This window comes from Lissotriton helveticus, chromosome 12 (genome assembly GCF_964261635.1).
Source record: "Lissotriton helveticus chromosome 12, aLisHel1.1, whole genome shotgun sequence".
In the NCBI taxonomy this organism is placed as follows: domain Eukaryota; kingdom Metazoa; phylum Chordata; class Amphibia; order Caudata; family Salamandridae; genus Lissotriton; species Lissotriton helveticus.
Genome location: NC_136073.1, coordinates 680,766,218 through 680,793,073, shown reverse-complemented (window position 1 = coordinate 680,793,073; position 26,856 = coordinate 680,766,218). Strand labels below are relative to the sequence as shown.

The following is a 26,856-nucleotide window of genomic DNA, read 5'->3' as shown; positions in this document are numbered from 1 at the left end:
GTTGCTGTAGCTTGCGTATCACTAACGGAAGTAGTGGGAGAGGAGGAAAAGCGTACGCAAATTTTCCGGACCAGTTCATCCATATCACATTGTTTTTGGACAGCGGATGTGGATATCTGGTGGCGAAGTTTGGACATTTTGCGTTTTCGTGGGTTGCGAAGAGGTCTCTGAGGTTGTCCCCACATTTGAAAGAACAGTTGAAGAACTTGTGGATGAAGTTCCCACTCGTGGATCTGCTGTGTCTGTCGACTTAGCAGATCTGCCATGGTGTTTTGTACTCCTGGAACGTGTTGGGCTAAGAGGAAGATATTTAGTGGTATAGCCCTTCTCCATATCTGGTTTGCTAACTGAGAGAGCTGCAGAGAGTGTGTTCCCCCTTGTTTGTTTATGAAGTACATGGCTGTCATATTGTGTGTGCGGACTAAGACAGCTTTACCTGATACTTGTTTTTGGAATGCTTTTAGGGCTACAAAAACAGCTAGTAAGTCCAAGTGGTTGATGTGGAGTAACTTTTGTTGCGGTGTCCACCTGCCTTGCATGGTGTGATGCAGTAGGTGAGCTCCCCAGCCAAAGAACGATGCGTCCGCTGTCAGGATTATCGGAGGAACTGGCTCTAGGAACGGTCGGCCCTTTGAAAGGTTTTTGGTGTTCCACCATTGCAGAGAGTGATGAGCCCGACAGTCTACCAACACTTGGTCTGTTAATTGACCACAAGACTGGTTCCATTGGTGTGCTAGGCACTCTTGAAGTGAACGCATTTGCAGTCTTGCGTGAGGTACTATAAATATGCAAGATGCCATCATTCCTATGAGCTGCATGAACACTCGAGCTGGAAGCGAGTGTTGCAGTTTGAATTTTGTTAGGAGAGTTTGTACACTTGTTATCCTGTTTGGAGAGGGATAGGCTAGTGTTAGTCGGGTGTTTATTTTAGCGCCAAGATATTGTTGTATGTGTGAAGGTTGCAGATGTGACTTGTTGTGATTTACTGTGAATCCTAAGTCGTGAAGCAGTTGAATAGTAGCGCGAGTGTGTTGTACACACTGGCTGTATTTGCTGGCTTTTATGAGCCAGTCGTCTAAGTATGGGAAGACGTGAATATGTTGTCTTCTTAAGTGTGCTGCTACTACTGCTAGGCATTTGGTAAATATCCTTGGTGCTGTTGTGACTCCGAATGGGAGCACTTTGAACTGGTAGTGCTGCCCGTCTAGTATAAATCGGAGATATTTTGTGTGCGCTGTGTGGAAGGGAATGTGGAAGTAGGCGTCCTTGAGATCTAGAGTGACAAGGAAGTCGTTTTGTAACAGGAGTGGAAGGACTTGTTGGAGTGTGACCATATGAAAATGATCCGACTGTATGTAAATGTTTAGAGGTCTGAGGTCTAGGATAGGTCTTAGAGATCCGTCCTTCTTTGGGATTAGAAAATATAGGGAGTATACTCCTTTGTTTTGCGGATGCTTTGGGACTATTTCTATTGCATTTTTCTGTAGGAGGGATATTAATTCCTGTCTGAGCAGTGTTAAATGTTCTTGTGACATTGGACGCTGCTTGGGTGGTATGTTTGGGGGGTGGATGTTAGTTCTAGACAGTAACCTGTTTGAATTATTTGAAGCACCCACCTGTCTGATGTGATGTTTTCCCAGGCTGGTGGGTATTGTTGTAGTCTTCCCCCGACAGGAGTGGAATGGGACGGGTGAAGGGCAGGGGAGGGGAGTCATTGGGCAGGGGAAGAGGCAGAGCGGGAGTTGTTGTTTTTACCTCTGCCTTTATTATTGTTACCCCTGTAACCTCCCCTTTGGTAGCCCTTACTATAGGTGGATTGTGTATGGGCTTTGTATGAGGTAGAAGGTGTGTCCGAAGAGTATCCCCTGGTGGCGCCTCGAAAAGATGAGTGGCGAAATGAACGTCTGGGAGCCTGCGACTGCAGGGCTCCCATAGATTTGGCTGTATCTGTATCCTTTTTCATTTTTTCAAGTGATACATCTACATTGGGTCCAAATAAGTGTTACTCATCGAAGGGTTGATTAAGTATAGCACTTTGGACTTCAGGTTTGAACCCTGATATGCGTAGCCAGGCATGTCTACGTAATAAAACACTGGTGTTAACAGCCCTGGAGGCAGTGTCCGCTGCATCAAGTGCACACCGAATAGAGGTGTTTGTAATATTTTTCCCTTCTTGGATAAGCTCATTTGCTCTATCTTTGTATTTATCAGGATGTGCCACATTAGTGATTCTAATTCGTCATAATGTGCCCTGTCATATCTGGCCAATAATGCTTGTGTATTGGCAATACGCCACATGTTTGCTGCTTGAGACGCAGTTCTTTTCCCTGATGCGTCAAGTAGCTTAGACTCTTTATCTGGTGGGGGAGATTCACCTGATGTTTGCGAGTTTGGTCTCTTGCGTGCCTTGGAAACTACAAGTGAGTCTTTTGGTACTGGACCTTTAATATATGCTGGGTCTGAAGGGGCAGCTTTATATTTTTTCTCTATTCAAGGGTTAATGACCCGATTTCTGACTGGGTCCTTGAAGACTTCAGGAGCATGCTTAATCACTCCTTTAAGCATTGGTAAACTGGATGAGGACCTTTGTGCATTATCAAAGGTATCCATTAAGTCTTCATCTACAGGGTCTGTATGCATATCTACTCCATGATATTGCGCAGCTCTGTGTATCAACTGATTAAAACCCATAGTGTCTTCTGGTGGGGAAGGCCTTGAGGGGTATATGTCATCTTGAGGGACATTTGGGACGTCTGGTGTGTTATAATCATCCCACGGGCCAGGTGAGCCTGGAGGAATAGATGGATCATCTATGTTAGCCCCTATATCATCAGAGCTTTCATCCCTATTGTCATTGTCCGGTATGATAGAGGATGTAGGGGAATGTTGTGGTAGGGGAGCTGGTGGTGATGGTATATGTGGAGGAGAAGGAAGTCTTAAAGACGAGGTAGCCATGTCCTTTCTCTTTGAATGAGGAGCTGGCGCTGGTGTATCCAGTGGTCGCTTTTTTTAAGCTAAAGTTAGCTGCCCAGTGATTGGGTCTTTAGCTAGAGTCTTTTGTGCAGGGTCTGGATAAAATAAGTCATCTGCAGGAGGCCGATCTTTTGGTGCGGAGGGAGGTTTCGGCACCAAAGCGGTTTCTTTTGTTTTTTTGGCAATGTCCTTAACCGGAGAAGCAGGAGTCTTTTTCGGCTCCAAAGATTTTTTCGGCTCCGATGATTTTTTCGGCTCCAGTATATTTTTGGGATCTGATGGTTTTTTCGGTTCCGGTGGTCTTTTTGAATTCGAAGCGGGTTTGCTTGGCTCCGACCTGGGTTTCGGTGCCGAAGAAGTAGCAGTAGGCTTCGGCGCCGGTGGTTTGGATGTCGGCGGGCCGGTGATGTTGTCTTTTTCGGTGCCGGTAGGTGTGTGCCGGCACCATGGGAAGGCCGACTTAAGCCCGAGTCGCCTGAAGGCTTAGTTAGCTTCTTAGCCGGGCCCAAAGGTGGGGCAGTAGAAGCAGTGTGTCGGTGTGCACCCGAGCCCGAGGGTGTGACCGGGGCCTTCTTTGGATGTGTCGAGGAAGGGTCGGGGTCGACGGTCTTACTGACGACCGGCTGTGCTGGAGTGATGTCCTCGACTTCTGAATCTTCTGCCTCGGAGTTGCTGTCGATGTCGTGTTGTTCTGGGACGTCGATGCCTTCTTCAAAGATGTCGTCCGGAATCGGAGCTGAAGATCGAGCCATTGTTCTCCTAGCTCTTCGGTCCTGGATAGTCTTTTTGGAGCGGAAAGAGGCACAAGCGGAACAGTCTCTGGCCTCGTGCTCCGGGGAGAGGCAAAGGTTACACACTTCATGAAGGTCGGTGTGGGGAAACTTAGACCCAAATTGAGGACACTTTTTAAATGGCGTCCTTTCCATGAGCTGGAGTCGAGGCCTAGTTAGGCCCGAAGGCCGTCGACGATGACCGGAATCGAAATCTTCGGTGTTGAAGAGTAGCGCCGACTGTGAAAGCGTTCGTAAATGATTTTCTGTAAGTTGGTGAGGATTGCGCGCCGAAGGAAATCGGATCCAACACGGAGCGCTGGAAACACATCCGAGCCCGAATCTGGGGATGGAGCCGATGCCCATGCGCAGTATCATCCAAAGGAGGAGTCACCTATCCCGTGACTTCCAAAGACTTTTCTACAACAAAACAAATTGCAAACATCCGGGCTCAACACTAGGTGGCCATCTATGCACAGTGTGTAATCTGCAGCTCATATGCCTCGAACAGTAAGTTCTCTTTTTTGGGGCCTCTGAATGAAGATATACCTTATAGAGTAAGGCTGCCCTACCAATGCGTTCCTGATAGGTCATGGAAGAGGGAATGGATGGGCAGTGTAAGGGTAAGGTCTGTGTCCCCTGGTGGGTCACCATCATAGGAGTCCCATAGGTTATACTGCAGAGGGGGGTCAAATGTGCTGTGCTATTCCCCCATGCCCAGACATGTCAGAGTGAGGAGACCCGAGGTGTGATGTCAAGAGGGTCTCCTGAAGAAACAGGTGAAGAAGGTGAAAGCTGGGGAACATGGTGAAGGATGGTTGTGCGTGGGGTAAGGGGGTGGTAGCCTTATACGCCTTCCTGAACTGCTTCAGTGGAATCGGATTATCTAGGGCCTCCTCGAAGGACAGCTGGCATTTTCAGGGTGAAACAGCAGAATACCCCGAAGTGCAGGCAAGGATCTAACCCTTACGCGGGTGGATGACCAGGTGTTTCTGCCTTGTGTCGATCTCCTGCAGTCTGTAGAGAATCTGTTTGACCACACCAGCACCGACGTCGGTCCTGCTGGTTGATGGCAAAGTTTTCAGCTCCAAGGGTGGTTTTGGTACAGAGGTTTTGATTGGTTCTGAGGCAGAAGTGTTCAGCACTGAGGGTCGGCTCTGTGCTGGTGTCAGAGTAGTCTGTGTCAAAGTAGACGGTCTCAAAGGTTTCTCTGGAGCTGAACCAGAGCTGGGCAGAGCGTCTGATGTGGTCTGTTGGTGCCAACCATGGCCAGAAGGCAATGGTGGCCGAAAGGCTTGTGTGCTCCAGAGTTACTGTGTGCCCTTTGGCAAAGGGTGCTCGGATTGAGAGCGGCGATGAAGGATTCGGAGTGCCGTAATAACGGACTGTTGGGTTGGTGTAAGATCCTTGATCTCCAGATCGGTGCTTTCCTTGGAAGAGAAAGCCTCTTCATCTGCAGCCGATGGTTGCTGATGTTACCCCTCGAAGTACTAGGACATAAGAAGAGGTTTGGGGTGTGGTCACAGCTCCTGTGCGACATCTTGAGACGGCCTACCCAACGGTCTCGTAGAGTCTTCTTGGAATGGAAGGAGCGGCAGGGGGGTCAAAGGATGCTTTTTTGAGTTCGGCAGGAGTATCAAATTGCAGAACTGATGGAAGCAAGTCCAAGCATATTTCGCGTGGCAGCGAGGGCAATATTTGAAGGGCGTCTGTTCCATCACTGTCGATACATGGTGGAGAGACGCGACAGAGAGGGGAGTAGTCCCTGAAGAGCGAGGCCTAGGAGCGACTGCGGTCGACCTGGACCCCACTCAAGCAAAGCAACCAATTATCCACCCGAGACAGAGTATGGGAGACGTGATCGAAATGCAATACCGACAGAGGGAAAAGGAGCACTGCAATGGTGTCAAACTGGAGCACAGGTCTGAACCAGATGGTGGAAAGAAAACAATCTAACAGTGAAACAGATGACCATGCACAGTACCAGGAAGAGGAGGAGTCACTATACTCATGACTCGAAAGACCTCGTCTAAGAAAAATAACTGGCGAACATAAGGACCCAACACTAGATGGAAGGAGTATGCACAGCAAGTGTATCTACAGCCACACATGCCTCTAACATATTGTGCTCTTTAAGGACCAGGCAAGACAGCAAAACGAGTTTGCCTACTTCTGTTTCACCCTGATAAAAAAAGAAAAATTTGAAGATTCTCTCATACTTTAAATATCCGTCCCACAAACTAACACCTGCAACGGGAACATCCTTCACCCCGCATGCCATATTCTTTACTCTGCATTAACTTTTACAAAGCAGGGCTTTACACCGCAAAACTGTTACAACGCACTCCCCAAAGTAACGCCTCCCCCGGAGTTAGGATAGTAATTGCGTTGGGATGGGGAATGTATTGTAACGGATTGCGTTGTAAAGCCCTGCGTTTTAAAAGTTAATGTGGGGTAATGGCATGCAGAGTAAAAATGCGGGGTAAAGTGTCCTATTCAGCTGCAACATGAGATTCATCGACCAAAACCTTTTTAACCCTTGCTCCTTTCATTAGCATGGTCCTAAAAATTCAAGCATGATATTGCACTATACTCTATGAACATTCTCATCATTAATCACAGAGAAATGCAAGGCTTTGGAATGGCTCATCAACCCATCTCTTCTGTCTAGCCTATGACTAAAAACATACCAGAGACATAGGCTCTTTGGTACTCTTCCACTGGATGCTCTGTACATCTCAGGATGCTCAAATGTCTCAGACTGGTTCTGCTACTCAGACACATCACAGCTAGCGCTGAACTAATTTAGAGGTCATTAGGTCTTTTCATATATTTGAACTGCAATTGCTTACTCTATGGAATAAAGCATGTTTTTCCTCACATTCTTCTTCTGAGTTTGTATTCACCCCTCTCTACTAATGGAAAGACTCTGAGGTGGATCACAGCTGCATGAGATAATTCATCTATGCAGTAAATTTAAATAAAGTATTTTGAGCCAAACTGAATGACAGTTGGTATAGTACTAACCAGATTTAATATTAATGAAACTTATGTTACAATAATCTTCTTGGACACGATAACATGCAATTTCTGATGCTGCTGTGGTTAAGTCCAGATGCAGACATTCACTGGGGTTCTACCAAGATTGTGTTCTACTTTCATCCACATTGGATCAATCTATGGTTCATATCTTTGTCGCTATGTATTAGTTATAAGCCAGCTGTACATTTAGGGCTCAATTCTGGAATTGTACATGTACTCTAGATGTAGCAGACCGATTCTACTCAAATCCTAAAATGTGTTTTGCCCTCCCAGCAGATAGTAATCATTCTCAGTAACCTGCCTTAATTGGCGGTGAGAATACGCATTTGACTAAGGCTGCACACTCAGTGGCTTTCAATGTTCTGCAAGGAGTAAGCTGGTCTGGAATTCTGTGTGCTCTCATTTGGAGGGGACATGGCCTGGCAGGGCAGGCAATACTATTCTTATTAGAGCATTATTAAGGCTGATTTACACATGGTTGGTCTCTGTGCAGAGTGGCAAAGGCAGCAAAAACTGATAGGAGTGGAATAAAGCCCAGAGTAATTACCAGTGGCTGAAAATAGTTCAGTCATTCAACCCATAACTTTTTATTTTCTGCAGAGCCTGATCTTTTTAATGAGATGCTTATTATTCTGCCCTTCAGGGGAAAGGGAATGCATGTTGTTCCCAAGTCTCATGGAACTACATTTGGTTACAGTTCTTCTTGAGAGTGAAACAGTTTGTGGTCTGACACTCCTCAAGTGCTTAGCAAACACAAGAAGATGATGTCTTCCCTGGACCGGAAAGAAGCATCTTGGGACCGGTTTCAGGGTAACACCCCTCATCAGCCAGGCTAGCTTGAATCCAGGGGCAAAGTGAGCAAGGGACCCACGTCTGGGCATACCCTGCCAACTTAGGGCGAACAAAGCAAACACAAGCAGATGATGGACAGAGCGCTGAAACATTTCAGACGCTCACCCCCAGTCACAGATATGGGTTGAATATATCATCGTACTTTAGCTTACTTCGCCACTCAGTTCAGACACAGCTATATGCAAATCAGTCTTGACCCAGTGTCTCATTGGAACAGTCCAGCCCGAGAAATTCGGTCTGGACTGTTCCCATGAGGCACAGGGCCAAGACACATTTGCATATAGCTGTGTCTGAACTGGGGTGGCGAAGTAAGCTAAAGAACGATGATGGATTCAGCCCAGATCTGTGACTGTGGGCGAGTGTCTGAAAAGTTTCAGCGCACCGTCCATCATCTCCTTGTGTCTACTATTCAAGTGCTTGCCAGTACAGAAAGCGCTGGAAGGCACATTGTTTGCCCGTTCTAAAATATGGACCTAAATAATTATTTTATCAATTTCTTTTTTAGATTATGTTAATATGTTTACATTCATAAATAAGAGTAGAATAAACGTGGATGCCTCCTTGGCTTGAATGTTTTGACAGATCAAACAACTCTGTGCAAGTTTCTTGCAATTAAAGTGCTTGCTATCTATGTTATCTCACAACCCAAGTTGACCATTTCCTTCACTGGTTCACTTTACCCAATTGGAAGCCACATGCTGATTTCATGCACTTTATACTGTACCACTCAGTTATATTAGCTGAATGCTATTTAAAAGGCTTAAATGAAATTTCGAAGATTTAGTCAGGATGTCAGGTAAGCATTGCCCATGCTTATACAAGCTATTCAACTGAAACTTAAAGTTTTAAATTACATAATTGTCTCCCTTCTACACCACACTCCTGAACTAGTTTTTTTTTTTAACAAAGTTATACAGAAACGTGGCAATACACAGATGTGCACATTTATAAAAAAAAGTACCAAGTTCATATGTGATGCTATAGAGTAATTTAATAATTACTAAATGGCAACCAACCTTGCAAAAGAGGGAAGGGAAATGGTCAGGGGTCATCGGAGCGTAGGATAGCTCGGACAGGACATCCATTGCACGTGGACCAATCAGATTGAGAGCTGGTAGAAGAGAAAGAAGGTGTGTTAAAGGAATATAATGAAAAAATGTTGCGACACGAATATATATTTTTACAGTGAAATTTAGGAAAAAGTGAAATGTCCCTTCTTTCCTATTTAACAACCAATCCAATTCTCAGCTTGTGGCAGCTGGATTTTCTACCAAAATAGCTTTAGATGACAAAGAATAGGACACAGTTCAGTTCTCAAATGAGACATGCTGCAGTCAGCTTTCCTATGCCTTACCAGTGTACTTCCAGGTCACGTCTTCCAAGAAGAGGTCACTGTCAATAGGCATGTGTTGCTTCAGCCAGGCCCAACAGTGAACTTGCTGATCAGTGGGAGAAATCATGAAGAAGCTAAAACAGAAAAGCAGGGTTAATGTTTTACAATCCATTCATGCCTGAGCATGCCAATGGCTGGTCCAAGATCACACAGAACATATCAGCATATCGACAATCCTTAATGAATGGAAGTGATATAAAGAAACATACCTGCGCTTGTTAAGTCGGGCTACACTGCAGTCATTCTCGTAACCACCCTTTGGGTTCAGCATCCCTGTATGAACGATGTGTCCCACAGGAACATCCAGATCATTAGATAAGAGGTACTGCAGCACCTCCAGTGCTTGGTCACCTGTGGACTGCATGGACAGTGAATGTTAGTGTCAATAAAAGTATGTAGTACATTCCCCCAAATCTCGTCATACCCTTTAAACATCTCCACTAAAAGGCATCCTACTTTGCTATTGGTGACAACCAAACAATCTGTAAAAAAGTGGGCAGCAGAATTTTATAACCAACTGCTTGCCTAGATTAACTAAATCAGTACTTAAACATTAAATCTTTGACGAAATACCACACTATACTCATAATTCTATAAACGTTTGACCAATTTGTGGCATTAGAAGTGTGCAAATGATTTGTATTGACTAGAAGGTACCATTAGAATTTTTCTAAGGTCCATTAATTTCCCAAAAATGCCATCCACATGAAATATAATTGCTCAACAGAAATTTTACAAATAGCCCAAGGCACTGTACAATACAGGTCTTAACACAATCTCAATACATAAAGAAAACGATATAATTGTAGTTTCTTACACAAAGGAAAAATAACAGAAACCGTCCCCCTCTTGAATAACTATTTTTGATACTTATGTTTCTGAGGAGATAATAGTTTGTCCCAACTTTATCTGGAACATTAGCACTCAAACATATCAACGGCCTGTAGGTAGTGCACAATTTGCTTATTGACCATAGTTGGACACCTTGATATGTGGAGCAATTATTTCCGGCGCATTTTAATTTTATTCAGGTGTGGAAAAATCTCATTTTGCTACTGCAAGGGTTTGCATAGTGACAGGGTTTATGGACTGTAATACACACCTCCAACCTGTGGAAGTTTCCCTAAGACAAGATTTCACCAATGTGAAACTATTGTTAAACTATCTTAATTTCAAGAGCACTATAGTACATGAGAATATGCTTTCTTTTTTTGACTTTGATATCATTAAGTGAACTTGGCTAACAGACATGTCATCTTTAGCCTCAATGGAGTACGGCATTTTTTCTTGAGAGGATGAAGACTTCTTTAACCAAATTTCTGAAAGCTTTAAGAACATTATGACCAATGCATTCACAATGTATATGGACCTACATACTGTTTCGAATGATCATGGGTTCTTGAATATCAATACTTATTTAGTGTGGGTACCACTCCCATTTAGACTCCCCATTATGTGTCTACAAACCTCCATTTCATCTTGATTTCTTTAAGATGACATGACTTTACTTACAGGTGTATTTAATATGCTTTAGGGCTAGAAGCTAATACTTCTAGTCGTATGGTTATATTAAATCTATCCGCTCTCGTCAGCCGTCTAACAAAATAATCTTTCTTAACTCCACTTTAGTGATCCTCACCTTTGGAAGACTCAGAGCGACAGTCACCAAATCCTCCATGAATCCCAGGACATCTACTATGAATGGAGATGACCTCAAAACTATCCCAGTTCAAGATGAACCTAAAGTTTTGGAAATCATCATCACCTGGCTCCAAAGTTGCTCTTTGTCCAGCACATGGAGAAGATATGGTCTAGGCCCACTATCAGATGATAAGGACTGCTACTACAGGCTTCCGAGCCTGGTGTAACAGACAATGTACTAATGATAGGTAGAAAAGTACGAAGACAAACTCCCAAGCTTGCCCTGCCAAGGAAACTGACAAAAGCATCTGTTCAGTTAGAGAATGGGCATCCATAGTACAAAACCTGGAGATCTATCCATGCCATCCAATCAGCGCCTATATGTCCCTTAGGAGGTAATATCTCCCCACCTTCATGGCAAAGTCCCACTCATATCTAAAAGCTTGCTGTGGCAGTTACATCAGGACTAACATCCTTCTTATTTAAGGCCTGTTACATGTGAAGCTGATCAAATTTATAATCACTCTAGGTGGTAACTGTCTATATACCCTTAAGAGAGGGGCAGGGGTATTCAAACTGCATCTTCTGTAGGCATGACAGTAACTAACTGTGACTCTAGGGGATGTGTTCCATTCTGATAACCTGAGGTGTCTGGGTTTGTCAATGCCAATGTCAAGGACCATCAGCTATCCATTTCAACCAACTCGGGAGAGACCATTTCTCCTGACCCAATATCTTAGTTCTTTTAGGCATCATAAGCGTGGGATCCTAATTATGGCCTGCCTGCTTTCATCCCTAGCATTAGCAGAAAATTCACTCATAGGTGGTAGCAGTAGCTCAATCCTATTCAGGGTTTAGTGGACCAAAGGGGAGGAATTGAAGGATTATGGTTCTCTGAAGGAAACTCTTCTCAGACAGAAGTTTAGGTTTGATGAGAAAGGGAGCTATTCATGAGGGTCCGCTGATGCTGTTCAAAGGCATAAATGTCCAATGAAGGTTATCTTCCTTTGTGCCGCTCTTTAGCTTTCCAAGGGCATCCTCTCCAAGACTTTTGGAGATAGCGGGAGATCACGGCTGGTGTCTTGATCAACCCAAGTGTATCTATGCACCCACTCTTGGGATACCTTGATAAGCTGTTCGCTAAAAGGCTGTTTACATTGAGGAGTCAATAACTTCTAATGACAGTTTACGATACCCTGACTGACATGCTGCTCACAGAATTCCCCATCAGAAAGCCTACAGAGACAACTATTTCAGAGTTTCATTAGGTTTTTTGATGTAACAAATCACACAAAGATTATGTGACATCAAACAAGGTACTAGTACATTATTGCTTCAGAATATGAAGCTCGCTCAACAGCTCACCCATGTGAGCAATCTAATCCAGCCACACAGACCATGACCAAGAAAGTCTCTTGTTGGGTTTGGCAGAGAGTCTGTGTTTCTGTGGACAGTTCAGTAACACTGGAGTCTGAGGCAGCAGTGTACAGTCGCCTTCCATTACCCCTTCCCCCAACCTATTATTAGATGCAATATTTAGGCATATATGTATTTGTCCTCTACCCTTCATTATTCTCTTAGCCAACAGGATGTTCTCTGAAAGGACTATATACCTCATGGGTCAGCAGCTGTAGGACTCATAAGTATTGAAGTCAGTCTGGCAAACCCCTGCATCGATGACAAAAGGAAGTCTCTATCACCAAGCCAGCAGTATACGAGATCACTGCCGTCACCACTACCCAAAATGCCTGACTATGTTGGCCGTACCAGGTTACATGCAGGAAGTTAGCCTACAAGGCATGGCATCTAAGGCATGCAGGACTAGATGGGGGGTCAAATTTATGCAGAGTAACCAGTGTGTAATATATTGAATGCAGGTATTTGAATTGCAGCAATTTAGGCTTCTCTTCCAGGGGATCCTCATCAATAGTCATAAGCACTGAATATTCCCGCCCATGTGCGGGACCCCGGAAACAATATACAAAAATATATGGAAAAACATATATATCTAGCTCCACATATATGTATGTACATATATCATTTTTTCTCACACCAATGCAGCCCTAAAACTGAGGCTAAACAATGTAATCACTCATACATGAACTGAAATTAGCAAGGAAATAAAAAACACATTAGGTCCAATAGCCCTTGAACTTTGTGTTTTAATGAGTAAAAAAACTCATAAATCCTGAAAATTGCTAATAAATAGACATTGTTAGCCACAGGCTGCATTGAAAAGCAGGAACAGAAAATGAAAGCATTTTCAACAAAAACTGGCACCGTGCCTTTAAGGCAGCCATGACCCCAGGCTTCCCATCATGCCTCAGGGGTGACAGTTAGGTCAGTTGTTCTTTCCGGCTCCTTCTGTCAGGACCCTGGTTTAACAGCTCTCACCTTTTTTGACTTTCTGTCAAACATTCTTGGTGATTTTCTTCAATTTTTGCTTTCACTCGACGTTTTTTGACCTTAGAGAGTTAGTGCTGCCTTTTTTGAGCTGCAAAAAAGGATAATGTTTGTCAAAATGCCTTCGCTTTTTGACCCCTGCCCTTCCTGTGGGAAGAAGGCGGCTAGGACTGATACACATCCTGTGTGTATCCTCTGTCTCCCTGAGACACATTCTGCAGACAACTGTGAACACTGCAAGACTTTGTCCAGGAGAACCCTCAAAGACAGAGAGAGGATACAAATTTATGGTCTTTCTGAGAGAGGTAGGTCTCCTAAGAGACAGAAAAAGCGAAGGACGCGATCGACGTCGAGAGAAGTCCCGACTTGCTCTCCATCGGCGTCGAAGATTCCGTTGACGACGACGACGATGAGTCCCCTTCCTTCGATGACGAAGACTTCAGCAACGAGAGTCAAGGTACCTCCGCTGCCGTCAACCGGGCGTCGTGCAGCGTCGAAAGAGAGGTGAGCATAGGAGCTCGACGTCGAGACAGCGGTCGTCGAAGACTCATAACCAGTCTTCGACGGCGCAGCTTCCTCCATCGACGCCCAGTCATCGGCGTTCGACGTCGAGGCATCCTACATCGGGGTCTGGTCATCGGCGTTCGACGTCGAGGTACCCCCCGTCGTCGCCCAGCCAGCGGCGATCGGAGTCGAGGCATCATCCGTTGGCGTCCAGCCATCAACGCTCGATGTCGAGGCATCCTCGGTCGGCGACCAGCCACAGACGCTCGACGTCGAGGCATCCTCCATCGGCGACCAGCCATAGACGCTCGACGTCGAGGCATCCTCCGTCGGCGGCCAGCCATAGACGCTCGACGTCGAGGCATCCCCCGTCGTCGCCCAGCCAGCGGCGTTCGGCGTCGAGGCATCCTCCGTCGGTGTCCACTCATCGACGCCGAGGCATCCTCCATCTGCGACCAGCCATAAACGCTCGACGTCGAGGCATCCTCCGTCGGCGACCAGCCATAGACACTCGACGTCGAGGCATCCTCCGTCGGCGACCAGCCATAGATGCTCGACGTCGAGGCATCCTCCATTGGCGCCAAGGCATCGGAGTCCAGTCAAGGGCGCACAACGTCGAGACATCCTCCGTCGGCGTCCAGCCATCGACGCTAGATGTCGAGGCATCCTCCGTCGATGTCACCTCACCAGCGTTCGACGTTGAAGCATCGGTCGTCGAGACAAGTCTCTTCTTCACGATCCCAGAGGTCAGGATCTCCACAGAGAGTTCGTCAACCCTCGGCACAGTCTCAACCCACAGCGTCGGAGCAGACCAAGATGTCGAGTTTGCCAACTCCGTCTCCAGGTCATGGGCCTCGGTCGCACAGGTCTCCAAGATCAGCTTCAGCTGCGGAAGGAGAATCTTTCTCAGGGAGACTGTCTACACCGATGGAACGCTCTCCAGTGAGCATGAGCCATCCTGCGAAACGGAAGAGAGTTTCAGAGGATCGTGCTTCTCGGAGTCACACAAAATCCCCTTCTAAGAACCCTTCAAGGGAAAACACGCCTCCAGTGAGCCTTTCTTCATCTTCGTCAGGCTCTTATTCTTCTCACCGTAATAGGTCTCCGATTGTGGTCATCTATTCATCCGACAGTGAGAGGTCAAGGCGTTCTCCTGCACGTTGGCTGCATGGACAGAAGGATGTACCATCTCCTGCATGTTCACCAGCGACGGACAACACACAGAAGTCACCTCCCATCAGACTATCTCCAAGATGGTATAGGCCTCTTCATCACTGGGCTCCAGACAAAGAAACAGCGGCCAGGATGCAAGACAGGCCGGTTTCTAGGCCGAGAGAACGATCACGCTCCCAGGTGCGTTCCAGCAGGCGAAGAACCAGGTCTAGGAGCAGGAGAAGGGAACGAAGATCTCCAACTACATCTTCTTCTCCTACCCGCTCTCAAAGAGATTACTCTCCTACTTTGACGGACACTCCTCCATCGAGGATATCCCCAATAGATGACATCTTTACTTTTCAGGACATTCTGGACAGAGGGGCTCTGAAACTGGAGTGCCCATGACAGCTCACCAGATCAAGACCTCAGTGATCTTCTAAACTCTGCATCACAGGTCTGCACCCAAGCCTCTGTTGCCTTTTGTACCTGAGATTATAGAACCAGTGATGGAGGTATTCCTCACTCCAGCGACGATAAAGGCCGCCCCAGCGAGGATTCTCAAAGTACCGCTTGCCAGAGGAGGATCCTCTGTTCCTCAGGGCTGATCCACCCCCAGACTCAGTCATCATCGCAGCGGCGAAAAAATCCGGTGCGGTAGCTTCCTCCTCCACAGTACCTCCGGATAAGGAAAGCAAATCGCAGGATTCGTGGGGAAGATGAGTCGGTAATACTTCAGCCTCATTTCTTAAAAAGTGTCCAGCGCAGAAGCCCTTTTGGGGCGTTATGACAGGTCCCTGTGGGATTCCCTGCAGCGTTTTGTGGAGAAACTCCCGCAAGAAGACCGAAAAGACTTTGAAGAGATTCTCTTGGAGGGCAGCCAAGTCTCCAATCAGGTCATCAGCGCCGCAGCGGACGGAGCTACCCTCGCAGCGCATGGCTATGCATATGGGATATCTGCAAGAACGTCCTTCTGGTTACGTCTCACAGCTTTAAAACCAGAGGCTCAAGCTCGGATCTTAAACTTGCCTTTTTCAGGAACATCATTGTTTGGGGCAAGTACGGACGAAGAAATGCAGCGCATGAAGGCAGAGTTGGACACCCTCAAAGCCGTAGGGCTTGAGAAAAAGAAAGAGTTTAAGAATAAGTTAAAAAAGAAAATCGGTAGTGGTGTATCCAAAAGGAAAAGACCGCACATACACTATTGATAGTTGGATTGTAACAAGTACTGGAATAGTAATAGATCTTCAGTTTCGAAGACGGAGTGCTACATAGACCACTGTCCCCCACTACCAAGAGAGATTAATGACAATCAGAGATTGGCAAAATACAATTGAAACAAAAGGGTCAAATCGAGCACAATCCTAGCAGGCATATGTACATGAACAGACTAATAGGTCTCCTAGTTATTTCACAATATATGAAGATTCTCCAATAATGACAGCAGTTGAACATCACAAACAAACGGAAAAATTCAAATTATCATGTTCTTTATTTAGGAAATCCATGGGAGTAGACTTGACAAGAAACAGCCGACACGTGTTTCGTCAGTACTGCAGATCAGTACTAAGACTTTTTCAAGGCTGTGAGATGAAACAAAGAATAACATATAATATATATCTAACAAAATACATGTTAACATGTTAACGACAACAGAATGATAGGCCTAAAACAAATCATAAGATCCAAATTATTTTTCCAATCGACAAGTGAGATAAAAAAAGTAAGAGAAACAATAGGAAAAAGAGATGATAAATAATAAAGTAAGACATGAGATCAGAGAATATAGAGAGGTGCCAACACCAATGAGATAATAACCAAACACAAACCCCAAGTGAAACAGACTATAGCGACAGTGGTAAAGTTAACCTGCACCAGATACCCAAATAATGAGTAGAGTGTACACATAATGACTAACCTAAGCAAAACGAAATAGTAGCGTCGTATTTCAAATAGGAGCTTGTCCAGATAAAAAACGTTAAAAGTCAGGAACCTAGTAGATGAAATAAATACAAAACCATGTAAAACCTACAGTAGAAAGGGCTATGAAGCAAATACAGGCACAATGGCATGTGTGGCAGGTGGAGGTAAACCGTAAGACTAGTCATGCATACTGTCAAAAAATGGAATTTAACAAAGTACTCCTCATATGCGCCGAGGTGAAATAGCATGTTACCCCAAACACACACACTGCGCTCACCATAGTCAAGAGGATTCAGAACGATCATATAACATCAAGAAGCAACAGTCCAAGAGTTTGAAGTCAGATCGTTCCGGGTACTAATTTTCTGGTCAATGCACCTAAGGTATTCTGATTAAATGGAAAAGAAAACAATGTCACGATGTGCATGGCCCAAAGGACGAGACCTACGACCACAGCCATTAGATACTAAAATCCAATCTATAAAAAGTGGATTGCAGTTGATCCGAACCCACTATCAAGAAAGAATGCAGCAAGACTTATCAATTGGATGAACACCAAGACACATTTCAGAGTCACATAAGGTACATGATATAACACGAGGGAAAACTGGGAAACTCTAAGTTGAAAATACAGAGAAAAAGGACAACGCTCCGTGAATATATTACACGAGCCCATACTGATGTCATAAAGTAAAAAGCAATAAACAATAAATAAAAATGGAAGCACCTTAATACATCAACCGAAGGACTCCCCCACTCGGGTATCGTGGCTACATGAACTCAATATATATGTTATGAGTCATACAAAATGTCTGATGAAAAATCCCTGCAATGTGGGAAAAATAGAGTATATGTACACAGGTCAGAAACTTAATCCTAGTGAGTATAACGTTAATAGAGAACAGTATCCGAAACATGATAGTAAAATCATACCAAGTGTCGGGAGGGCAGAATTCTGTAGGTTCAATTCAGTGAAGACATACTTGTATATAAACTCAAGTAACAAAGGCCCCTTGTAATGGGTAACAGTGTGCTGTCAACAAAAGAATAAAATTACGTATTCAATAATCAAGTTTTGGCGACATCAGAACAGAGTAGTCGATCCAAAGTACACCCTGCTTACCTACAGCCAAGCCCCACAGCAGTTGAAGAGCTGGAAAGAGAAATGCATTCAAAGCCCAGATTATCATCTAAGACGTTACGAACAGCACAGAGAGCAACATGGAAATCGAATAAAAAGTTAAAAAATTCCCCGCTTACCAAAAGCGTGTAAAGTAGACTCCACGTGATAACGGAATCAAAGAAACAGACTCGCTCATCACAGGCACCGCGTTATAAGCGGAAGTCTAGTAGTGATGCGTCACGTGACTCCCATCATGCACCAATCCCAAAAGGTAGAAAGAGGACCAGTGCAACATCGTATGTAAACGTTACTAGTGTCAAAGTAAAGAGCGCCATGTTAAAAGGCGGGACATTAATACCTACGTAACGGAGAAAAAATGTGAAAGACCGCAGAGTCTCAGTTTGGAGAGATCTAATAGACATGTATAAATAGTGCAAAAAATATTGCAAAAAATAATAAAGCGTCAAGCGACAAAAATGTATCTGAGTCAGAGAAAAAAAAATTAAGTCAAGGATTTCACTACCTAGATAGAACACAACAGGAGTATAAATATTAAAAGCATGTCATGCAAAAGAAAGGGGGCATGACAGAATAGTACGAAAGTGAATATTCAACAGTCATGTTAGTGTAAACATTATAGAGGGACAGTTTGATTCAGATAAAATTCACAGTTATATCAGTGTCGTATATATACTGATTAGTGAAGATATTAGTACAACGTGATCAGAGAAGTCCAAGAGAGGTGAAGGAAAACAATACTAAGGCACCCCTATGTGATGTATTTTCAGATAATACTGATCAACCATTATACCTCAATGTAACATATTTACAAAAAATTGTAAAATGCTATACAGAACCAAACATGAGGTTCAAGCAATTGTAAAAGGTTCCAATGTACAGACACCATTGACAATATTGGGACAGATGGAGCAAAAGGTTACATGAACAATCCCAAAGCATGGTAATATAATTCAGACTTATTAAGTAGAAAGAATATAAGGTTAGGATGTCTAACACTGCAACAGATTCAGAGAGTGATATATACAGTATAGAAACAACACCTCATGATATAGAATTGATGTAATATTCATACAAATACATGCATTTCCCTGTCCGTGTTTAGTCCCTGGTCAACCGCTCTTAATTTAATCAGCCATTGTGTTTCGAGTTTTCTAAGAGCTGTCGTCTTGTTGCCACCGCGTGGGTCATTTCTAATGGTAGCAATGCCATGGAACTTGATGGTAATCAAATCAGATGATTTATGGTCATTATTGTAGTGTACCGCTAGTGGATAGTTAGGGTTGTTTGTGCGGATTGCCCTGATGTGATCCTGTACACGTTCTTTGAGCGGGCGGATGGTGCTCCCAATGTAGATTTTGTTGCATGGACATACCAGACAATACACCACAAATTTTGTATTGCAGTTCATGAAATCATAAATTTGGTAAGTCTTGCCAGTGTTGTAGCAAAACGAAGTTATTTTGTTGCATGCAAACTGACAAACACTGCAAATAGTGCACTTGAAAAAACCTTTAGGTTTAGGGGGGAACCAGATCTTAGTACTCAGAGAACTGGTGCCTGGACCAGTAGGAGCCAAAAGATTGCGCAGGGTTTGGCCTCTTCTATATGTGACTTGAGGGGCCTTGGTAATAAAAGGATCACGGTCACGATCTAGTTTGAGAAGATGCCAATGCCTCCGCAATATACAAAAGACTTCGTTGCTCTTGCAATGAAATTGCGTGATGAATGCAGTGCGTTTGGTGGTTGTCATGCTCTTTTTTCTGTTGTTTCTGAGTAGGTCATTGCGTTTGCATTTTGAACTGTGTACATATACTCTGTTTTTCCCACATTGCAGGGATTTTTCATCAGACATTTTGTATGACTCATAACATATATATTGAGTTCATGTAGCCACGATACCCGAGTGGGGGAGTCCTTCGGTTGGTGTATTAAGGTGCTTCCATTTTTATTTATTGTTTATTGCTTTTTACTTTATGACATCAGTATGGGCTCGTGTAATATATTCACGGAGCGTTGTCCCTTTTCTCTGTATTTTCAACTTAGAGTTTCCCCTCGTGTTATATCATGTACCTTATGTGACTCTGAAATGTGTCTTGGTGTTCATCCAATTGATAAGTCTTGCTGCATTCTTTCTTGATAGTGGGTTCAGATCAACTGCAATACACTGTCATTGGCTAGTACTAACCATCATTTTTATAGATTGGATTTTAGTATCTAATGGCTGTGGTCGTAGGTCTCGTCCTTTGGGCCATGCACATCGTGACATTGTTTTCTTTTCCATTTAATCAGAATACCTTAGGTGCATTGACCAGAAAATGAGTACCCGGAACGATCTGACTTCAAACTCTTGGACTGTTGCTTCTTGATGTTATATGATCGTCCTGAATCCTCTTGACTATGGTGAGCGGAGTGTGTGTGTGTGGGGTAACATGCTATTTCACCTCGGCGCATATGAGGAGTACTTTGTTAAATTCCATTTTTTGACAGTATGCATGACTAGTCTTACGGTTTACCTCCACCTGCCACACATGCCATTGTGCCTGTATTTGCTTCATAGCCCTTTCTACTGTAGGTTTTATATGGTTTTGTATTTATTTCATCTACTAGGTTCCTGACTTTTAACGTTTTTTATCTGGACAAGCTCCTATTTGAAATACGACGCTACTATTTCGTTTTGCTTAGGTTAGTCATTATGTGTACACTCTACTCATTGTTTGGGTATCTGGTGCAGGTTAACTTTACCACTGTCGTCTATAGTCTGTTTCACTTGGGGTTTGTGTTTGGTTATTATCTCATTGGTGTTGGCACCTCTCTATATTCTCTGATCTCATGTCTTACTTTATTATTTATCATCTCTTTTTCCTATTGTTTCTCTTACTTTTGTTATCTCACTTGTTGATTGGAAAAATAATTTGGATCTTCTGATTTGTTTTAGGCCTATCATTCTGTTGTCGTTAACATGTTAACATGTATTTTGTTAGATATATATTATATGCTATTCTTTGTTTCATCTCACAGCCTTGAAAAAGTCTTAGTACTGATCTGCAGTACTGACGAAACACGTGTCGGCTGTTTCTTGTCAAGTCTACTCCCATGGATTTCCTAAATAAAGAACATGATACTTTGAATTTTTCCGTTTGTTTGTGATGTTCAACTGCTGTCATTATTGGAGAATCTTCATATATTGTGAAATAACTAGGGGACCTATTAGTCTGTTCATGTACATATGCCTGCTAGGATTGTGCTCGATTGGACCCTTTTGTTTCAATTGTTTAAGAATAAGTATCGCTCCTACAACAAGGGCTCTTCTAAACAGAGGGTTCAAACCCCTCACTGGCAGAAGGGTCAGGATCAACAGGGGCAACAGAAGTCTCAGTTCAGAGGCAGGCGTAATTCCAGAGGAGGTGGGAATCAACGCCAGGGCAACAATTCCAACAAAGCCCAGTCCAAACAATGAGTCCGTCCTTCCCCCAGCGCCGTGGACCACTCCAGTGAGGGGGGAAGCATTGATCATCATATGGCAGAGTGGCAAGCCATTACAAAAGACCGATGGATGTTGACTACACTTCAGAATGGATACCGTCTTCGTTTCCATCATCTGCTTCCATCCGTTCCTCCAATACCAACATCAAATCATCAACAACACCTTTTAAAAAAAGAAGTAGCTACACTCCTCGAAAAGTCAGCCATCGAGAGGGTGACAGTGTCTCAAAGGGGGAAAGGAGTGTACTCACGATATTTTCTGGTCAGAAAAAAAGGCCCAGAAGGCAGATTACAGACCCATTCTGGACTCGAGAACACTCAACCTTCATGTCAAAAAAGAAAAGTTTTGCATGTTGGCGCTTCATCAAATATATCCACATCTCAGGAGGGGAGATTGGATGTGTTCGCTGGACCTACAAGATGCCTACTTTCATGTCCCGATACACCTAAATCACAGAAAATTCCTTCGGTTCCGGGTGGGGACCTCCCACTACCAGTTCAAAGTCCTTCCGTTTGGGTTGAAATCGGCTCCCCATGTGTTCACGAAGTGTGTCGCAGTGGTAGCAGCTGCACTACGCCGCAGGGGGGTCTTCGTGTACCCATACCTGGACGATTGGCTGTTGAAAGGTCCTTCCCCAGACAGTGTAAGAAATCAATTCCAGACCTGCATAGAGCTCTCAACGACTGGGATTACATGTCAACTTCAGCAAGTCAGTCTCTCAGCCCACCCAGAAGATTCACTTCTTAGGAGCTCTGCTAGACTCAGAGGTAGGAAAAGTGTTTCCTTCGGAGGAGAGACCGTGTTCTATAGCTCAGAAGTGTCAGCTGGTGCTTCGCAACAAGGTTCAGAAAGTGCGAAAAATTGCCTCCCTGCTAGGGTCGATGGCATCATGCATTTTCCTGGTCCTGAATGCCATGCTTCGGATGCGTCCTCTTCAGAAGGATCTGGAGGACAAGTGGGACCAACAGTCAGCTCGCTGGGACGACCAGATTACTCTGTCATAAACAGCTCGAGCATCCATTCCGTGGTGGACAAAGAAGCAGAATATGCAGGTGGGAGTTTTGTTCCATCAACCACCTCCTGCACAGACATTGATCACAGATGCTTCTCTGCAAGGGTGGGGAGCACACATGGGTCATCTACAAGTGCAGGGTCTGTGGTCTTCCAGAGAGCGTACCTACCACATCAACATGTTGGAGTTGAGAGCAGTCCACCTAGCCCTCAAAGCGTTCCTGCCCTCGATTCAAGAAGCATCAGTATTAGTACAAACGGACTACACCACCACAATGTACTACTTGAACAAGCAGGGGGGAACACGCTCAAGGACTCTTTCATTGGAAGCCCTTCGCATCTGGCATTGGCTTCTGGCTCGCAAGTTGTCCGTCACAGCAGTCCACCTCCCAGGAGAGCAGAATGTGAGGGTGGACGGCGAAGTCGGCATTTCGAAGACAGGGAAGACTGGGTTCTCAACGACACAGTAGTAGAAGACATCTTCCAGTCTTGGGGTCGTCCCACCATAGATCTCTTCGCAGACGACGAAAACACCAAATGCCTAGACTTCGCCTCAAGATTCTACCGGTCAGGATCGAAAGGGAATGACCTTTTGATAGACTGGTCAGGGGAATTTGTGTACACCTTTCCACCCATTCCACTGATCCCGAAGGTGGAGAACAAGAGGACACACTCGTGCACAACGATGATTCTCATTGCCCCAGACTGGCCGAGGCAATGGTGGTACACGGACCTGCTTCACCTGTCAGTGACTTCTCACAAGAGGCTGTCATGCAGACCGGACCGGTTATCCAAAATGAACCGGAGGATTCATCATCCCGACCTTCCGTCACTGAGCTTGGCAGCATGGCTCCTGAGATCATACAATACGGCCATCTAGGACTGTCGCAGGACTGCATGTCCATCCTGAAAGAAGCAAGGCGTCCTTCTACAAGACATTTTTATGCATGCAAATGGAAGCGCTTCTATATGTGGTGTATGCAGTATGGTCATAATCCTATTAAGAGTCAGGAAGAAGCAGTTCTTCCCTATTTGTTATATATGGCTAAGGCAGGTTTAAAGTTTAATTCTATTAAGGTGCATTTAGCTGCTATAACAGCATATAGGCGGTCACCTTCACAACCTTCTTTTTTCCAGTTGCCAGCTGTAAAGGACTTCCTGCAAGGGTTGAAAAAAGTATACTGTCCAGTGCGTCCTCCTTCTCCTCCCTGGAAGCTGAACCTGGTGCTATCAAAACTAATGGGTCCTCCGTTTGAGCCCATTCATAAAGCTACCTTGCAGCATATTCCCTGGAAAGCTGCTTTTTTGGTGGCAATCACGTCAGCTCGTAGGGTGAGCGAAATCCAACCTCTCTGTTCCAAAGAACCCTATACTGTGTTTCATTTGAATAGAGTGGTACGAAGGACATATCCGTCTTTTCTTCCTAAAGTGGTGTCAGATTGCCATGTCAATCGAACCATTTCTCTGCCCACTTTCTTTCCCAATCCCTCTACTCCAGCTGAGAGGGCTTTGCATTCTTTGGACCTGAAAAGGGATTTAAAATTCTATCTGGATAGGTCAAAGACTATACGTCAGTCTGATCAACTATTTTTTAACTATGGATCGATCAGACTAGGTCATGCAGCCCCGAAACGTTCTATTTCGAGATGGATCGTTTCGTGTATCAAGCTTGCTTACCAATTGGCACAGAAGACTCTCGGGTCTTCTCCCAAGGCGCATTCCACCAGGGGTAGAGCTGAGACTGTGGCTTTTCTCCACAATGTGCCTATGTCGGAGATCTGTAAGGCAGCGACCTGGAGGTCTGTCCATACATTTACCAGACATTACTGTCTTGATTCTGACACTAGAGCAGATACCCAGGTAGGCCAGGCCTCCTTGCAGAATCTGTTTAACAGCTGAGTTCTTGGCTGTTATGATTGTTTTGGTTGGGTCATGTACTTCTCATTTACCTGCAGGTGGTTGATGGGCTTGCTATTCTATTCAGTGCTTATGACTATTGATGAGGATCCCCTGGAAGAGAAGGATAAGTTACTTACCTGTAAGCCTAGTTCTCTTCCAGAGGTATCCTCATCAAAGTCATAAGCAACCCACCCGCCTCCCCAGGTAAATGAGATTTGTGCGTTTTTGACTTATGGTTGAGCCCTGACTTCAGGGTTATGTAAAGAACAACTGACCTAACTGTCACCCCTGAGGCATGATGGGAAGCCTGGGGTCATGGCTGCCTTAAATGCACAGTGCCAGTTTTTGTTGAAAATGCTTTCATTTTCTATAGTATTGCTTTTCAATGCAGCCTGTGGCTAACAATGTCTATTTATTAGCAATTTGCAGGATTAATGAGTGTTTTTACTCATTAAAACACAAGGTTCAAGGGCTATTGGACCTAATGTGTTTTTTATTTCCTTGCTAATTTCAGTGCATGTATGAGTGATTACATTGTTTAGCCTCAGTTTTGGGGCTGCATTGGTGTGAGTAAAAAATGATATATGTACATACATATATGTGGAGCTAGATATATATGTTTTTCCATATATATTTTTATATTGTTTCCGGGGTCCCGCACATGGGCGGGAATATTCAGTGCTTATGACTTTCATGAGGATACCCCTGGAAGAGAACTAGGATTACAGGTAATTAACTTATCCATATGTGAAGGGGATATCGGCATTGTCCTTGCAGCAGAATGTCCAGCCCAGTAAACACTGGTAATCTCAGACCCCAAGTCCCCTTCCCATCTACTTCTGGCTAATATAGGGACATCAATTTTAGAGTTATTACTCATGTTATATAAGTTAGTGACCCAATTCTGCACACTGGTTCTTGTTCCATTGAGTTAGAAGTTAATTTTCTTAGGGCTTTACTGGTAACATGAGAAATTATATTGGAATGTATGCCACTGCCTAAGGTATGTAAATATATCCAAGGAGAAGCATTCACTTTCACTTCAAATTAACATCTATAAAAGATGCCCTCCTACCCCTGAGATTCATCCCCTTCTTAGTTGGGGATTGTTCAACCACTTTTTAATTGGTAAGTGAAATGGGCACGTTATCACTTCGCTCCAGGGGAATTTAGACTATTTTTCTAACCTGCCTCATTAGTTTGTACAAAGCACTGTTCATGATCCTATTGGATTTATAGTACTCCAATTCACAGTTGGGTTGGAAACAGAATTGTCTGCAAACATACTATGTTCAGCAACTATATGTGGTGCCCATGGCATAAAGTGAAACCAATGAATTGCAAAATGGCCTTGTGCCACATAGAAGTAATGTGCTAGATCTGACACAGCAAAACTTCTCTGTCATAGGGAAGCGGAAGCTCTCATTAGAGGATGCTTGGTTGCCTGCCCCCATCCAAGACGTCTGATGAGTTGCAACCAGCCATTAATAGAGGTATTCTTATCCACGGTCTATTTGCACGCACAACCAGTCCAACACTGGATCATAGTTGTCAGTGAGACAGACTCACACATTTTATGGATCTCTATTCCCAAGAAGGAAACAAAGTCCATACACAATCTGAGCGGCTATTCGGTGTCACTGCAGTCGAAGGGAAAAACTTGAACCAGTTAATGGATACTCCAGAATGTGGTCAAAATCTTATAACTTCGCAAATTACTGTAAGCGAATGATCTCCAGATGTTTCAAGGAAAACAGTTTGTGTCAGTGTATACGGAGATCAGCAGGTAAAGGGTGGAGAACTCTATTCCCCTATGAGTATGAAGCCCACATAGTTTATGCCTCCATTGCTAAAGCAAAAAGAAGTTGGTAAAGGAGGCACTCGTGCCACTTTCTCCTACCAATAACCATCAAGCGCGACAAATTGTCATCAATGGAGTGAATTTCATGTATAAAGCATTCACCAGATGTAGAAAGTCTATCCCTAAACCCATTCTTCAAATAGTGTGCATAAAAACTGCCAGTTTTGTTTTTCACTATTGAAAGGCTATATGCTCCATAGGATAGAATGGGAAATACTTTGTGACATCTTACAAGTGTACCTACTGCAGTTTTGTGCCTCTGGAGGATGTTCCTGCTGTTGGGAGCTGGAAGAAACCAAAGAGAAGCAAGAAAACCTGTCTCAGATGTCAGCAACGCCGCTGTGACGCCTTGACCTGCACCGAGGCCCCGCTTGTACAGTGAATGACGCACCGCTCCGCTTGCACCACAGCTCAGACGCCCTTCGAAGCCTAAAGTTATCGGGCGTGCCCGACGCCAGTGCCAGCATCGACTCCGTCATCGCCAGCATCCTGTTATCGGGGTGCCGATAACCACCGAGGGTGACTCCACGAACTTGCCGACTTCGCATCGTCACCGGAACCGACGCCTCACAGCCGACTAAACAGCTGTCCCCTGTCCTGGACACATTGCCTCCTTGTGGACATGACGCCTCGCCTCCCCTGTGGCAACCAGAGAGCCAGCCTCAAACTCGGCGTCTCACTTCCACAACGCCGTGCCTCATCATAGACTTCCATTCCGAAGTACCGTTTGTTTGGGGATCAGTGCCAGACGGTGCGCTCCTCGTGGTCGGCACCGTACTTTGGATTTGTATTCTGTCATGACGT

General features: G+C 44.5%; 1 protein-coding gene and 1 long non-coding RNA gene across 3 annotated transcripts in view; one reads left to right on the top strand and one right to left on the bottom strand.

Moving 5' to 3' along the window:
- The window catches only part of PDPR (pyruvate dehydrogenase phosphatase regulatory subunit), a 795,794-nt gene that overhangs the window by 237,238 nt on the left and 531,700 nt on the right, over window positions 1–26,856 (bottom strand). For both annotated transcript variants that reach the window (XM_078670675.1, XM_078670676.1), the window contains exons 13-15: window positions 9,240–9,388; window positions 8,992–9,104; window positions 8,654–8,748 (exon numbers count right to left, since the gene is read on the bottom strand). In XM_078670675.1, coding sequence (XP_078526801.1) covers window positions 8,654–8,748; window positions 8,992–9,104; window positions 9,240–9,388 — 357 coding nt within the window. The remainder of the gene's footprint in view (window positions 1–8,653; window positions 8,749–8,991; window positions 9,105–9,239; window positions 9,389–26,856) is intronic.
- The window catches only part of LOC144799386 (uncharacterized), a 157,491-nt gene that overhangs the window by 126,235 nt on the left and 4,400 nt on the right, over window positions 1–26,856 (top strand). The gene's annotated exons all lie outside the window — the stretch shown is intronic.